Genomic DNA, 16,931 nt, shown 5'->3' with positions numbered 1-16,931 from the left:
CAGCCTCTGCTGCTAGCAGCAAATGGTAGCCCCCGGTTTACAGCTCCATTTCGGGGGGTGAAAAGCAGTGGGAAAATAGGTGTGCCCACCCTGCCAACTCAAGCCCTAAGGTGGGAGAGGCGAGGTGAAGCACATCTTTTAGTCCCTGCCATCTTGAAGATGAGGAGACCACTCCAATCAGAGCTAGGTCTTTGCTCCCTCCCACAGAAGGGTGGCATAATTGAGAGTGTAGTCACCCCAGGTTAGGTGCCAATTGGCCCTACCTGCTACGCTCCTAAAAAGCCTCTAAATTTAGTATTTAGGTGGCTCACCCAGACCTGGAACTAGTTCCCTGTCAACCTGAGAAGGACGAAGAAGACGCCGTACAGCGAAGCCTGAAGACTAATACTGACTTCGCCCCAGCCCTATTATCCTGTCTCCAGCTTTAAAGATCCTGCGGAAAAGGTGATGCCTGTCCTACAGCCAGCGACTTCCAGAACCTAAGGAAGATTGCCTGCCCTTAGACAAAGACCAGAGACTCCTGAAGACAGCGGCCCTGTCCACAAGAAAACTACACAAAGGACTCTGGTGCCCTCCGCATCCGCAAGTCCTTCCCACTCTGTACCCGACACCACGGCCCGGGTCCAGGTGGACCACTGACCCAGAACAGGTTCCTCTGCGATCCTGACCTGAAGTCCAACGTTGGCGACCCCTCCTGGACTCAGTGACGAAGCCTGAATCCAGAGGCTCCCCTTGACTGCGGCCTGCTCCTGTAAGATAAATCCAACATCTAAAGACACAACTGCACCCGAAGCCCCTGGGTCTTTGTGAGCTGAATCGATGGTGCCCCTATGACCCCCTACATTTCTACTTATCTCTGCTGTCGCTGGTCTCCTGCCTGCGGCCTGTTTAAATGAAGCAAGTTCTCCTTTGAAAAGCATTGGGTGTCCGATGCTGAATTTGCACCCAGCCGCCCCAGTGCCGCCGCTGGTGGTGTATGTTTGGTGTTGCTTTGTGCCCCCGTGCTTGCTCTAACCCCCTAAGCTTGACCCCTACAACTGATTTACCTACCTGAAAGCAGAGTGACTTTGAGCACCCTCAGTCTCCATTGAAACGCATTGGGCCGAACTCCAATATTTGACCTCTGCACTCCACCACCGCTGTGCCGCTAGTGGTGCCGTTTTGGTACTCACCTGACCCTTGCTCACTTTTAGTCCCGAAGACTGGAACTGTAAGTTGAATACTTAACCTGTGTAACCATATCCTCCATAGGATAACATTGAACTCTTTAAAAATTGAACCAAGTGTCTACTTTTGAAAGTCTTCATTTTTTTTTTCATGCAAAACATACTTGTATTATTGTTAAGATCTCAGTCTTAAAATAAAACTCAAACAAAGCATATATCTGATAGAGACTACTAGCCGCAGATTCCTTAACGTAGAATTATCCCCAGGCATGAGACTGGACCCGGAAAACTTTATTGCCCAGCATCTCTGCGCGCCGGGGGATGGCACCACGCGACTCCGCCCCGACGTCCTTCGCGGACGTGACGTCAGCGAGGTCACATAAGCCCCACCCCAGCGCGCTGACGTCAGTTTGCTTTGGATAACTTTTCCGCGCCACAACGCGGAGCCATCACAACAAAACTGAGGAGAACATGGGAACAGTGTACGAAAAAAACCAAAGAAACAAAATAGAGAGAAACACAAGGTAAGAAACATCATCAGGTGGCACCAATGCACCAGAAGACGACAACAGCAGGCCAGAGCAGGAAAAAAGAGCAGAGCACGACCCCAGGACCAACTGTGCAAGCCAGGGCGAGGCACCAGGTGGCAGTAAAGCACCAGAAGGCCAGAGCAGCGAAGCCATAGCAAGAAAAACGCAAAACACCACACCGTGGAACCAGAGGAGCAAGAGCAATCCATCCCCAGAGTACACCACCAAGGACGAACATACCTCCTGAAAGGAGCAGGAGGCCAAAGCACAGGAAATCCATCCACCGACTACAGTGCCAAGGAGGGCCATAACCCCCAAAAGGAGTAGGAGGTAACCCCTTGAAAGGAGTAGGTCGTCAAAGGACAAGTAAGCAATCCGCAGACTACACTGCGAATGAGGGGTACTGGCCAAAGAGCCCCCAACGAAGAAGACAGAGTGAGGATCAGAAACTCAAAAAACAGAGGGAAATAGCAAAGTAGGCCCTCACGCTGGAGAGAAACCAGCTGGAGAGACGCCTGACCTGAAGAAAACTAAGACAACACTCACAGAAGACAAGCCATCCATAGGGAGGCGACTGCAGACACCCAAGCAGAGGGTCCTTGCAAAACGGGGAGGAAGGGCGGGTCGTGAAGGAATCTGCGGCTAGAATCGTCTCTACCAGATATATCGTTACCGAAGGTAAGTAACTTGTACATCTGCTAGAGATTACTAGCCGCAGATTCCTTTACGTTGAATAGATACCCGAGCCATACCCAGAAGGGAGGAGGGCCTGCGAGAGAGCCTCCCCACCAGGAGAGAGACAGGGCCCAGTTCCTTTTTTCCATCTATGGGGTGGAGGCGGCCCTGTCTGGCCTCTCTAGACGTGCCAAAATTTGACAACATCTCTCTCCCAGTATTGGCATACGCAGATGATGCGGTTTTAATCACTAGAACAGGGGTAGCTCTTCAGAATGTTATATCCTCATACTCTTCATTTATGGCCTCACTAGACCTTAAGAGTGAACGAATCCAAGTCATTTATCATCATAGTGGGAGCACCCAAAAGGGCAAAGGTGCCATTTTTCCATCTCAGCTCAAAGAAAATTGAGGTGGGGGACTCCTTTCCATACCTGGGGATCCTATTTGACAGTAAGCTGTCATGGAACAAACTGGTGGCAGCAAGAGCATTGGGCATGGAGAGAGGTCTTCAAGCTATAAACGGGTTCGGTAAGAAATTAGGAGCTAGCCCTTTGGAAACAATTAAAAAGATCTACCAAGCCAAAACAAAAGCAGCAGCAATCTATGGGGCTGGAGTTTGGGGAATGGCTCAAATTGACCAAATGCAGAAAATGGAAGATGCTTTTTTTAAGTCAAGGGTTTCGTTGCCATCCTCAACACCCACCTATATCCTGCATCTCGAATTGGACCTCCCTTTCTTGGTTGACTCTATTAGAATGGCGCCCATCCTGCTGTGGCTTTCGATTTGGCGAACGGCAACTGTCAAATTAACCCAACGCATAGTTGGTGATTGCGTTGGGTTCGAGAGACTTACCAGGATTGGATGGCTTAGATACGTGGAGGTGGACCTAAACTCAATAGGGCAGGGAGAAATTTTTAGGGACCCCTCACTATGCAGGGAAGTCTCCAAACAGAAAATAATTGATCTTTATCTACAGAAGGCCAATTGTGATTGCAGGGAAAAGAACAGGCATTTAGGGGCGCTTGCAATCTACGATTTAATTCCACCAAGACTGGAGGAAGGCTATTGTTACCTCTCCCATGTTAGAGTAGCTCAACACAGATATATTCTGTTGCGCTTTTGCCTGAACCTGATCCCCCTGATGTTTGGGTTCCCAGAGAAGAGGTATTAACATGCAGATTTGGGCCCCTGCCCGTGTGATAATTCTTCTCCCCAGTCCGACCTACACTTAGTAATGATTTGTAGGCTTTATCACACTGAGAGAGAGAGGTTTCTCCTCCCAACCTTAAGGCGTCAACATTTTTCGCTATGCATGGTGGCATTATACTTTTTAAAAGCTCTTCCTAATCCCCACATCTGTTTTATGGTAGCATCCTTCTTGTGGGCTTGCTGGAGAAAGAGAAGGGCAATGGGTTTGCTGCTATGAATTTTTGAGCGCTTATGGATTAAAATGTACAGACATTCTCGATTTTAACTAACAAAAGGCTAAACCAGCTTTTTTTACTCTATGAACTAAAGGTCTTTGGTTTTATATAAATTATTTATTGTGACCTAACTGATGAAATTGTGCTTTTATGATCTGTTTGTACATAGATCGAATAAAGATTTGAATTGAAAAATGTATTGTTCTCACCATATCTAAAGCCTCAATTGCCTTCTTGATTACTGCTAAATACTCCGTGCTCAGTGGACAGGTGACCTTAGACACTGCATTTCTGTTCCCTGAGATGTGTCCAACCCACTTGAATGTATAAAATAAAAATACCATCATCCATAGATGGATGAGGAAGTAAGATTTTAGGTAACTAGCATTCTGATTAAAATCGAGAGCATCCAGTGTTTAAATCTCAAACCTCCTACAATCCCTCTTTTTTGGAATTTCAATCTCTCCCAAATACAATACTGACTACCCATTAGCATATTTAAAAATTACATGTGTTTGAGGAGTCTTTGGCGCTGTACTTTACTTTAGTGTGAGCTGCACTGACTTCAACTCTGGCATTTCTTGGGGCACCAGTCAAGGCTCCGCCGATGGCACCAGCTCCTTTGCTGTTGTAGGCAACAGCCTCTTCTTAAGATCCTAAAGGCTGAAACTGCCAAGTCCACTTCAAGTCCAACCAACACCAATAAACAAACTATTTAACGACAAACTATGTCACATCTGTTAGCAAGCAGCTCCAGCAGGCTGGTGCTTTGCTAATGTTGCAAACATTGTTTGCGGGAAGGCTTCCATCTAGTTTGTGCCTACCTTGATGACTGTAAAATTCACGTCAGATTTTGTCTGCAACTTCATAAAGTTAGAATCTGCTCTGATGAATAATTTTTGGTGCCTTCCTTGTCAGGTTGTCTTTTTTTCTTTTGCTTTGTAGCCTTCCCGGGAGAAGAAGGCGGAAGACCTCACATGCTTCTAGTGCCTATGGTCTTTTCTTTCTAGAAACCTCACCTTTGATGTCAATCTCCACTTTAACTTAAGACCCACAAACAGACATTCTCTCCTCACACTTCCTAATTGCCTTTGGGTGCAACTTGGACATGCAGCCCGCACTCTGCCACATCGAGCTTAGCACCCAAGTATTACAGGCACTCGCTGTGAGGTTATGTTATGACAGATGCAAGCAACATATGAAACCGAGTTGATAGTCTCAAAATCCAAAAATGACATCTAAAATCAAGCAATTGTCTGCTCCAGATTGGTATCATTTAGGGCACAGAAAACTATGTGACCCAAGTGCCACTTATGATCATTTCTATAGAAAATGTAGAGTCCCTGAGCTCCAGAATTGATAGTGAAGCTGAACAGCAGCATTTGGCACGGATATGTAGGTATGGAGCGGAACATTTTCTTGATCCAATATGGCACTTGGACATTTTGACATAAGGAATGTGCTAGAAGGAGTATTCATTAAACCATCATTGTTTCCAATCTCTTACCTGGCATCTGGGTTAATCTAAAATCATGAATCTGGTAGGACACCCATAGGATAGAATTATTTTTATATGCAAGTCATTTTCCTTGTCTTCAAGTATTTTTGATGGGAGGGATTTTCAAATACTGTTGCCCAGGTGTGATGGGGTTGTGTCATTGAAGTCCACCTATATTATTATGTGGTGTCAACCATATCTGTTTCTGAAATGCTTAATTTAAGCAACAAGGGCTACTAATGTAATTGTTAAAATTTTGCTACAGCATCTCGCAGCGGTAGAAGAGAGGAAGATTAAATCTCTTGTGGCTCTCCTGGTAGAGACTCAAATGAAAAAACTAGAGATTAAGCTGCGCCATTTTGAAGAGCTAGAGACCATCATGGACAGAGAAAAAGAGGCGGTAAGTTGACTGACAATTTTATTTTTTCTCCAACAACAGCAGATCTTTAGTTGTAAGCAGCTAAGGGTATTAGTAGTTCTCTTGCATGCCATCACTTGGGGTTACCAATATTCACACTTGCTGTTTCAGTGATACATTTTAATATAAAACGGCTAGTGATGTTAGTGACATAGGAAATTATGGTCACTGGATTATCAGGCCTAGTACAAATAGGTCCGGATGCTGTTTCAACTATTTTCCCAGCATTTTTTCCTGGTACTTAGTCTTTCCTCCATTCTCTGTGAAGCATCCTAATTCTAATAGATTATTTCAACCTGCTGGTTCTTGCACTTTTGAATGCGGACAGCCATCAGAAGTAGACCTGGGAAAATGTAATACCCTAGCTGCTGTTCCTGAGTTTTTTACTATTCAGACTGACGATACCTAGCTCAGCTCGCTTGTCCTTTAACTCCGATATCCTCAAAAGCGCCTTATTGTAGCCAGAACACTGCCCTTTTTCTGGTTGGTATATCATTTGGATCTTTTAGTGTTCGACTCAAATAGTGCACAAATGAAAGCATAATTGCATTTAGAATAGCAGTAATATTAACTCACGCATAGACACTAAATCGTGGCGAAAATTACATTTGGATTAAGGTGATGGAAAGTGTTTTCTTCTTTGGCGTTGCATGGTTCACTGATTCACTGAACTTGTGGTGAATAGGAATTCCAATGCCTGGTTGCATCTGTTATGTGTTCATCTTTTATGCACCAGTTATCCAACTTTGAATTATTGATAGGTCCCTGTGCTTCACAAATTTCCTGTTCGGGGAGTGCCATAGATTGATATCTGAGTTTATCCATTGCTTAAAAATCTATGTAATGTACCGTTGGTGAGCACTAGCAATACACGCAAGCAACATTCTTCCTTATTTGATTTGAAGCTGGCCCCTTTACCACCTCACAGTTCTACTCAGAATTCCACCTGGCAAGCTGTAACCTATTTGGTTGTCTTCTGTCATGCAGTTTTCTTTGTCTTAATTGGTTTGAGCCACTGCTGTTAACTTGTGCCTTTTCTCAAGAAAAATCTAAAAAATAAACAAAGGATGATTGTTTCCCCTTGGTGTCCTACTGTCTGGTTTCTATTACTCACACAAAGAAATAACTATGCTTCGCCTTAAGAAAATCAGTGGTATACAGTGCAAGACAGTTGACAGAATCCAATATTAGATAAACGTACAGTACAGCAAGGCTGGATCATGCACATTCCAGATAGATTTCCAACAGAAATAATGTCTTGGCTCTAGATTCCCACAATTGCCCCATCCTGACATGTGTCTGGCACCCTTTGCACTTATGACCAAATCAGTAGGTTGAATTCTACGAAGGCATACATATGCTTTACTGTATGAATATCCTCTGTGTGAGCCTTCTGACACCTTAAGTTGACTCTTGAACAAGGTATGTGAAAGCAAAGCCACTCACATTGCCCTTAAAAGAGATGTTGGCATGAAGGGAAACTATATATGTATATCTGGTAGAGACCTCTAGCTGCAGATTCCCTACCTTTGAACTTCCAGCCATCAGGATGGATCCACAAGATTTTTCTTAGCAGTACCCCTGCATGCTGGTAGATGCGTTGGTCGATTCTGCGTGACTTTGTCAGCGTCGTGTTGGTCTTCACCAATAAAACCGCCAGCCTGGCGCGCTGACGTCCGTGCTTTTTTTTTTTCTTCCACACCAGCCAGGGCAGATCAGTCAAAGAGAGCTTTTGCCCTGTAATTTTTTTTAGACCTTTTTTCAACTTTTTGTGTATTCCTTTTGGTGTGCTAGGGATATCTGATAGACTTTTAGCTGCAGATTCCTTACCTTTGAATTTCCAAGGCATCAGGCTGGATCCGGAAACTTTTGCTGAGCAATGCCCCTTGCCCGCTACGTCGGGTGGCTCCATTCAGCTCCGCCTGACGGTGGCGTCAGTTATGACGTCACGGTGCCTACATAGGCAGTACCCAGGTGCACGGACGTCAGCTCTTTAATTTTCGCGCCAGTTAAGTGCCGATCCGGGAAGATCTACCCCTCTGCCGCTTTTTTGACAGGCTTTTTTCTCGACTTTTATCAATTTTTTACGACTTGGTGTGCGATGGATGTTGTGTAGGAAGACAAGTTTTAAACTCTGCGGCACTTGTTCCTGCACGATGTTGGTTACCGATCCCCACCGCGTATGTCTGTGGTGTCCTGAACGTGACCACAATTCAAAGTCGTGTTCAGACTGTGAGGCGATGGCTACGAAGACCTTGAGGGAGCGGGCATTGAAGTTGCTTGCGGCTTGGCAGTCGACACCGTTGAGCGAAACTCCGAGGTGGTCACGATCCCGTTCGAAGAAGAGGAGGTCGTGGGATCGCTCACGAAGCCCTAAATCCTCTTCCTCCCATTCGAGGCACAAGAAGAAGTCCAAGCAAACTTCGACTTCACCTCAACTGGTGTCCTTCGTTGAAAGAGGTAAGGAGCACCGACGCTCTAGGCACGGTTCTGTGAAGCCGGAGCGACTCACGCTCAAATTAAAGATTTTTACGAAGCCATGCGCTGCGTATTTCAGCGGAACGACCCCGTTGGTGAGCCCGCGGGGTCGGATAGGGCCCCATCGGGTTCAATGTCGTCTGGTTCGGCCACGGCGCTAGTGGGGTCTCGATCTCAGATCTGGTTCAACGCCGGTCGTACCAACGCGACCTTCCCTGTTGTCGAACCCGAAGTCAGTGCCAGCAGCGTCACCAGCGGCTGTCAGTGGCACAAGCCCTGTCCTCGACAACACTGAGCCGGAACGGCGTCGTACAACACCGATTCCAACGTCGGCAAAACCCAGGGATTCTATGTTGTCGCCTGAGCACTTTGTTGACGTACTAGGCTCAGGAGAGGAATGGGAGGAGTCTGGAGACCCTGTAGAGATCCAGGATGTCTCTAAGGAGACGATGGACTGGTATGGGGGAACTTGGGGAAGCCAGTAGTCTGGATACTTCCCCAGACTCTGGCATGCTCTCTCCACATGCAGTGGCTACGGAGGAGGGGGCGTCCTATGCTATGGTGGTTAAGAGGGCAGCTGAGGTCCTTGGACTGCAACTGCCCTCAGTGAAGGTCAGGACTAATCTCCTGACCGAAGTGCTTCATCCTGGGACTTCCACCTCTGAACCCCTTTTGCCCTTTAATGAGGCACTTACGGACATCTTATTAGGAACTTGGCTCAAGCCTAGCACAGGGGCTCCTGTGAACAGGACGATTGCACGCCGCCATTGCCCAGGCGACCCAAAGTTCCTCAGCCAACACCCCACCCCAGAAAGTTTGGTGGTGCAGGCCTCTACTTCCCAGGGCGCATTCCCTTTCGCCCCTCTGGATAAGGAATCCAAGAGACTGGACTCATTTGAGAAGATGTTTTCTTCCTCCAGTCTGGCATTGCGGACGGTGAATACTGCATGCTTATTGGGCGGTTTCTCCCACTCTTTTGGGAGACGGTTGCTCAAGTGCTGTCACAAGTACCGGACGAGGCCCGGGCTGTGGTCAACTGTGAGAAAGTGGATTTCTGTTGCAGTAAACCCCCCCCCCCCTTTCTTTTTTTTGTTGCCAGACTACTGATGCTTTTTTTTGTTGCCAGACTACTGATGCTCTTTGACTTGATGTGCTCTGGGGCCCTGCCAATCAGGACCCTAGGGCCTGTGTTCCTTCCCCAAAACAAAACCCAATTAACAGCTCTGGCCACAGGTAGGTCCCTGGTAAATGGTACCCGATGTATCCAGGGCACTGTGACCAGAGAAGGCCCCTAGGGGCTGCAGCACTTATTTTGCCACCCTTAAGGCCCTGTGCCCTGACACACACGCACACACCACACACACACCCCACACACCCCGCACACCCCACACACCCCACACACACACACACCAACTGCCCTTGCAGGCTGAGTGTCTTGGTGCAGAACAAAACAGAGAGTCGACATGGCACACATCCCTGTGTGCCATGCCCACAAACCCACTTCCCTGGCATACCTCAGTCACCCCTCTAGCTGGGTGCCCTATGCCAGTGGTGTGGGTACAGATGCATGAACCCTGTACCCCTACAGTGCCCAGGTCCATTCCTGGGCACTCTAAGTGCAGTGCTGCCATTAAGAGTATATGGTGCTGGGAAATCGGCATCACGAACTCCACAGTACCATGATGGCTACACTGAAGACTGAGAAGTTTGGTTTTAAACTTCTCAGCACATTAAACCCACACTGATGCCTGTGTGGGATTTAATGTAAAATGCACGACAGAGGGCAACTTCGAGTTGCCCCCTGAACCTAACCCACGTCTTGTCTGAGAGGCTGCCTAGGCTGCCACCCAGCAGGCATGTTGCTGGACCCCTGGGTAGAGAGCCATTCGCTCTCCTGGGCCTGCAGCAATGCACATCCTGGTTGAGGTGCTAGGTCTCCTCCCCCAGGATGGGCAAGGGAAGCTTCAAAGGCATGCCGCCTTTGTGAGCTTCTCCAGGCCACTTGCTGTACTCAGCAACTGGCCCCCACCGGTTCTAACCCCCACTCTAGCGGGAAGACTGGCGGGAAAGCCCAAGTGAGGAAAGGGGGTGTGCTAGCCTCTGCCAACCCCACCCCTCAGGTGTGGGAGGCGAGGTGAAGCACATCTCCGGGCTCTCGCCATCTTGAAGATGGGGAGCCCTGCCCAATCGGGACTAGGCTCCTGCCACCCTCCCACTGGAGTATAGGGGGTGTACCCACCCCAGGGAAGGGACCCATTGGTCCCTGACCTCTACCTACCTGTAACGCCCCTAAATTGAGTATTTAGGGGCAACCTGAACCTTCCTTCCTCAGATCCCGAATCCGAAACAAGCAAGAAGAACAAGAAGAAAGAAGACCTGCCGTGCAGCTGCTAACAAGAGGAAGACACCAACTGGCTTGGCCCCAGCCCTACAGGCCTGTCGACCCTCGAACCTGCTCCTACTAAATCCCGGCGTCTACAGTGGTCAGCAACCTCAAAAACCACGGAGGACCTGACTGCCTTGTGACTCTAAAAGACTGGGACTTCCACGAGCAGTGGTTCTGCTCAAAGCAAGTAACAAGCCCCTGGTGCCAACCAGGAACTGCGACTCCTGCACACTCTGCACCCGCCAAGCCTGGCCTTTGCCTGAGTGGACAAAGACCCCGAGGACGTCCCCCCGGCGACTGTGACCAAGAATCCAGCACCCAAGGACCCACCTCGACGCTCCTGACGACGCCTGCAGCCTCAGAACCAGGGACCCCTCCAACCGCGACCAGCTGAGGTGTCCCCCGTGGCAGGCCGCCCCCAAAAGAGACGTGTGGAGCAAAGCCTCAAAGATGTACCGGATTCTCGTCAGATGTACAAAGCTCACTCATGGACATGCCCTTTGATGGCACCCACGTGTTTGGCGATAAGGCCGACAGTACGCTGGAGCGTTTTAAGAACTCACGGGCTACGGCCAAGTCCTTAGGTCTTTACACGAAAAGCCCAGCCACTCCTGGTTTGTGTTCCTTTTGTGGCCACTGCAGGGGCGCCCAGGCACGTTCCTTCAGCAAGCCTGTTCAGAACCAGCCTCAGCGCGGACGCGGCTTCCGCAGGGGCGGGTCTGGGAATCGGCGTGGGGGTCAGTCTACCTCCACCCCCGCTGCTTCTACCTCAAAACCTTCCTAATCCGATCTTTGTGGAGCACCCCACACCAGTGGGTGGCTGGATCCGCCATCACTGCCATCACCGCCATCACCTCCCCCACATCCAAACGATGGATTTAGGCCCAGATCTCTGTACTGGGGTGAATGTATGACATTGTTCTGCATTCTGTCCATCAATTGTTGTTTTTGCATTTGTCACCCCGAGTGGAAAGGGTATGCTCAGACGTGAGTCCCGTGCTCTCCATGCCACTGGAATCAAGCTATCCTGGCTGACGAGGGCTGAAAGCCCGAAACCGTTCCTAGGATGCTTGTTTCCAGTCCAGGGAGGACCTGGCTTGGCAGTTCGGGCTGGACTGTTCCCATGGGGCACAGGGTCAAGACTGATTTGCATATGGCTGGGTTCAAACTGGAATGGCATGGTGAGCAAAAAAACGATGGATTTAGGCCCAGATCTCTGTACTGGGGTGAATGTATGACATTGTTCTGCATTCTGTCCATCAATTGTTGTTTTTGCATTTGTCACCCCGAGTGGAAAGGGTATGCTCAGACGTGAGTTCCGTGCTCTCCATGCCACTGGAATCAAGCTATCCTGGCTGACGAGGGCTGAAAGCCCGAAACCGGTCCTAGGATGCTTGTTTCCAGTCCAGGGAGGACCTGGCTTGGCAGTTCGGGCTGGACTGTTCCCATGGGGCACAGGGTCAAGACTGATTTGCATATGGCTGGGTTCAAACTGGAATGGCATGGTGAGCAAAAAAACGATGGATTTAGGCCCAGATCTCTGTACTGGGGTGAATGTATGACATTGTTCTGCATTCTGTCCATCAATTGTTGTTTTTGCATTTGTCACCCCGAGTGGAAAGGGTATGCTCAGACGTGAGTCCCGTGCTCTCCATGCCACTGGAATCAAGCTATCCTGGCTGACGAGGGCTGAAAGCCCGAAACCGGTCCTAGGATGCTTGTTTCCAGTCCAGGGAGGACCTGGCTTGGCAGTTCGGGCTGGACTGTTCCCATAGGGCACAGGGTCAAGACTGATTTGCATATGGCTGGGTTCAAACTGGAATGGCATGGTGAGCAAAAAAACGATGGATTTAGGCCCAGATCTCTGTACTGGGGTGAATGTATGACATTGTTCTGCATTCTGTCCATCAATTGTTATTTTTGCATTTGTCACCCCGAGTGGAAAGGGTATGCTCAGACGTGAGTCCCGTGCTCTCCATGCCACTGGAATCAAGCTATCCTGGCTGACGAGGGCTGAAAGCCCGAAACCGGTCCTAGGATGCTTGTTTCCAGTCCAGGGAGGACCTGGCTTGGCAGTTCGGGCTGGACTGTTCCCATGGGGCACAGGGTCAAGACTGATTTGCATATGGCTGGGTTCAAACTGGAATGGCATGGTGAGCAAAAAAACGATGGATTTAGGCCCAGATCTCTGTACTGGGGTGAATGTATGACATTGTTCTGCATTATGTCCATCAATTGTTGTTTTTGCATTTGTCACCCCGAGTGGAAAGGGTATGCTCAGACGTGAGTCCCGTGCTCTCCATGCCACTGGAATCAAGCTATCCTGGCTGAGGAGGGCTGAAAGCCCGAAACCGGTCCTAGGATGCTTGTTTCCAGTCCAGGGAGGACCTGGCTTGGCAGTTCGGTCTGGACTGTTCCCATGGGGCACAGGGTCAAGACTGATTTGCATATGGCTGGGTTCAAACTGGAATGGCATGGTGAGCAAAAAAACGATGGATTTAGGCCCAGATCTCTGTACTGGGGTGAATGTATGACATTGTTCTGCATTCTGTCCATCAATTGTTGTTTTTGCATTTGTCACCCCGAGTGGAAAGGGTATGCTCAGACGTGAGTCCCGTGCTCTCCATGCCACTGGAATCAAGCTATCCTGGCTGACGAGGGCTGAAAGCCCGAAACCGGTCCTAGGATGCTTGTTTCCAGTCCAGGGAGGACCTGGCTTGGCAGTTCGGGCTGGACTGTTCCCATAGGGCACAGGGTCAAGACTGATTTGCATATGGCTGGGTTCAAACTGGAATGGCATGGTGAGCAAAAAAACGATGGATTTAGGCCCAGATCTCTGTACTGGGGTGAATGTATGACATTGTTCTGCATTCTGTCCATCAATTGTTGTTTTTGCATTTGTCACCCCGAGTGGAAAGGGTATGCTCAGACGTGAGTCCCGTGCTCTCCATGCCACTGGAATCAAGCTATCCTGGCTGAGGAGGGCTGAAAGCCCGAAACCGGTCCTAGGATGCTTGTTTCCAGTCCAGGGAGGACCTGGCTTGGCAGTTCGGTCTGGACTGTTCCCATGGGGCACAGGGTCAAGACTGATTTGCATATGGCTGGGTTCAAACTGGAATGGCATGGTGAGCAAAAAAACGATGGATTTAGGCCCAGATCTCTGTACTGGGGTGAATGTATGACATTGTTCTGCATTCTGTCCATCAATTGTTGTTTTTGCATTTATCACCTCCCCCACTGGCATGCTATCACATGGGACAAGTGGGTGTTGAAGATCATCAGCAAGGGTTACTCCCTTCCTTTTCAGTCCACCCCTCCAGCCATGCCACCTCAGTACCACCGCATGTCGGGGGAACACTTGGCAACTCTCCAGCAGGAAGTTACGACCCTCTTGGCCAAGGGGGCCATCAAATGCGTTCCTAGACCAGAAGTAGGGAGTGGTTGTTATTCCCACTACTTTCTGGTCCCCAAGAAGGACAAAGGGGGTCTGCGTCCTATCTTGGACCTCCGGAACGTCAACCGCTTCCTCCGGAAGGAGAAGTTCAAAATGCTGACTCTGGCTCAGGTCTTTGCTGCCCTGGAACTGGATGGTAGCGTTGGACTTGCAGGACACATATTTTCACATCCCCCTCCTGCCGACTCACCGGCGGTACCTGCGGTTCATGGTAGGCCCGGGGCATTTTCAGTTTGCCGTGCTCCCCTTCGGCCTTACCAGCGCCCCTCGGGTGTTCATGAAAGTGATGGCGGTGGTCGCAGCTCATCTGCGCAGGTCATGGGTGTCAGTCTTCCCCTACCCTGGTTGTTGAAGGCGGGCTCGCCCCAAGCAGTTGTCTCCCTACTTCAGACTACGGCCGACCTCCTGCATTTGCTGGGGTTCTCCATCAACGTGCCGAAGTCGCACCTGAGCCCCTCTCAGAAGCTCCCCTTCATCGGAGCAGTTCTGGATTCGACTCAGTTTCGGGTTTATCCTCCCGAGCAGCGAATCCGGGATATTCAGGCTCTGGTTCCGATCTATCAGCCTCTATCCCGGGTTTCAGTCAGGATGACCCTCCGGCTCCTGGGCCTGATGGCCTCCTGCATCCTGCTAGTGCAACATGCTAGATGGCATATGCCGGCTCTGCAGTGGGACCTGAAGCTCCAGTGGGCGCAGCATCATGGCAACCTGTCCGATCATGTCCAGATCTCGGAAGGCACTGCACGACAATTGCAGTGGTGGCTCACGAATCGCGATTGGGTCAATTGCAGATCCCTCTCCCTTCCCCAACCGGAGCACACAGTGGTGACGGATGCGCCCCTCTTGGGATGGGGAGGCCACTTGGGAGAGGCGGAGATCAGAGGACTCTGGTCTCCGGCGGAGTCCCGGCTCCATATCAACCTTTTGGAGCTTCGGGTGATCCGACTTGCACTGAAGGCATTACTTCCCTTTGTCCGGGGAAGTGTGGTGCAGGTTTTCACGGACTACACCACTGCCATGTGGTATTGCAACAAACAGGGCGGGTGGGGTCGTGGACCCTATATCAGGAGGCTCTGCGCCTCTGGATGTGGCTGGAACATCAAGGCATTACCTTGGTGGCTCAACACCTGGCAGGTTCTCTGAACGCCAGGGAGGACGAACTCAGCCATCGGTGCTTGATGGATCACGAATGGCGTCTTTACTCGGAGGTGGCGCAAGGTCTCTTTCTGCGGTGGGGAGAGCCATGGTTAGATCTATTCGCCACCGAAGAGAACGTGCAATGTCATCAGTTCTGCGCATTAGAATTTCCAAGGCGGCACTCGCTAGGCAACGCTTTTCGTCGCGAGTGGAGCTGCGGTCTGTTGTACACCTATACCACTTCTGCCCAGAGTGCTGAAGAAGATTCAGCGCGACGGGCCTAAGTGATCCTTGTGGCTCCGGATTGGTCACGAAGATACTGGTATCCTGAGCTACTCAGCATGGCGATCGATCCCCCGATCCGTCTGCCTCTTTGGGAGGATCTTCTGTCGCAGCAGCAGGGGATGGTCCTCCACCCGAACCTGTCCAGCCTCCGCCTCCTTGTGTGGAGATTGAGCGGCGACAGTTGACATCTTTTGATCTTCCTCCCGAAGTCTGTGATGTCATTCTGGCAGCCAGGCGTCCCTCCACTAAGACGGTGTACGCCTGCCGGTGGAACAAGTTTGTGGCATGGTGCACAGCAAAGTCTGTGGATCCCCTTTCTGCCCCTCTTTCTGAGGTCCTTCTGTTCCTACTGTCCTTGGCCCAGAAGGGCTCTGCTCTGGGCACTATCAAAGGTTATCTTTTGGCTGTCTCCGCCTTTCTAAGGCTTCCAGATCAGCCTTCTCTCTTGAAGTCCCCGGTTGTTAACCGTTTTTTGAAAGGCATTACGCACACGTTTCCTCCCGTGCCTTTCATAATGCCTAAATGGGACTTAAATCTTGTCTTGACCTATCTGATGTGCGCTCCTTTTGAGCCCCTTCATACCTGTCCTTTACGTCTTCTTACACTCAAGACGGCTTTCCTGGTAGCTATCACCTCTGCCAGAAGAGTGATTGAGCTCCAGGCTCTTTCTTCTAAACCTCCTTTCCTTTCTGTTCATCCCGACAATGTGGTTCTAAGGACCCGTCCTTTTTTGCCAAAGGTTGTCACGCCCTTCCACATCGGGCAGACCATCACTTTGCCCTCCTTCTTTCTGCCTCCGCATCCTTCAAAAGAGGAAGAGAGGCTCCACCTTTTGGACCGAAAACGTGCGCTCTCATTCTATCTGAAACGCGCACAGCAGTTCCGGGTGGATGACCAGCTCTTTGTTGGGTACGTTAGCGCCAAAAAAGGTCGGGCCGTGCATAAACGAACCATCTCTAGGTGGGTCGTTCTGTGCATCAAAGCTTGTTATTCGTTGGCTAAGAAGGAGCCTCCTGTGGGGCTGCGTGCCCATTCTACCAGGGCAACGGTAGCCACTACTGCCTTGGGACGCGGCGTTCCCTTGCAGGATATTTGTCAGGCAGCTACGTGGGCCTCGCTGCACACGTTTACCAAGCATTACTGCCTTGACAGTCAAGTCCGGAGAGACGACTTCTTTGGCCGTTCTGTTCTCAGTGACTTTCTGGTGTAATCTATTCGCAGACCCACCACCGGGGTTGGTATTGCTGGGGTATCTATTCTAAAGTAAGGAATCTATCACTAACGTGTCTCTTTCACATGCACAAGTTACTACTTGTGTAACGATATATCTGTAAGAGACATTAGTTAGTATTAGATTCCTTAACGCCCCACCCATCCTCCCCGTTCTGCGTACTGATTCTAGGGTTAAGGTCATCCCTTTCAGGGCCCTAGGTTGATGGCACCAGTGGTCAGTTTCTTGCATGGCTCTCCGTTCCT

The 16,931-nt window shown here is 50.0% G+C and overlaps 1 protein-coding gene across 4 annotated transcripts in view; it reads left to right on the top strand.

Annotated features, from left to right (window-relative positions):
- The window catches only part of SMARCC1 (SWI/SNF related BAF chromatin remodeling complex subunit C1), a 958,790-nt gene that overhangs the window by 756,621 nt on the left and 185,238 nt on the right, over positions 1–16,931 (top strand). For all 4 annotated transcript variants that reach the window (XM_085628643.1, XM_085628641.1, XM_085628642.1 and 1 more), the window contains exon 25: positions 5,563–5,697. In XM_085628643.1, the coding sequence (XP_085484769.1) occupies positions 5,563–5,697 (135 nt within the window). The remainder of the gene's footprint in view (positions 1–5,562; positions 5,698–16,931) is intronic.

The sequence above is a fragment of the Triturus cristatus genome, chromosome 10 (genome assembly GCF_964204655.1).
Source record: "Triturus cristatus chromosome 10, aTriCri1.1, whole genome shotgun sequence".
NCBI lineage: Eukaryota > Metazoa > Chordata > Amphibia > Caudata > Salamandridae > Triturus > Triturus cristatus.
The sequence above is the reverse complement of the archived record's forward strand: the minus strand, read 5'-3'. Positions and strand labels throughout refer to the sequence as shown.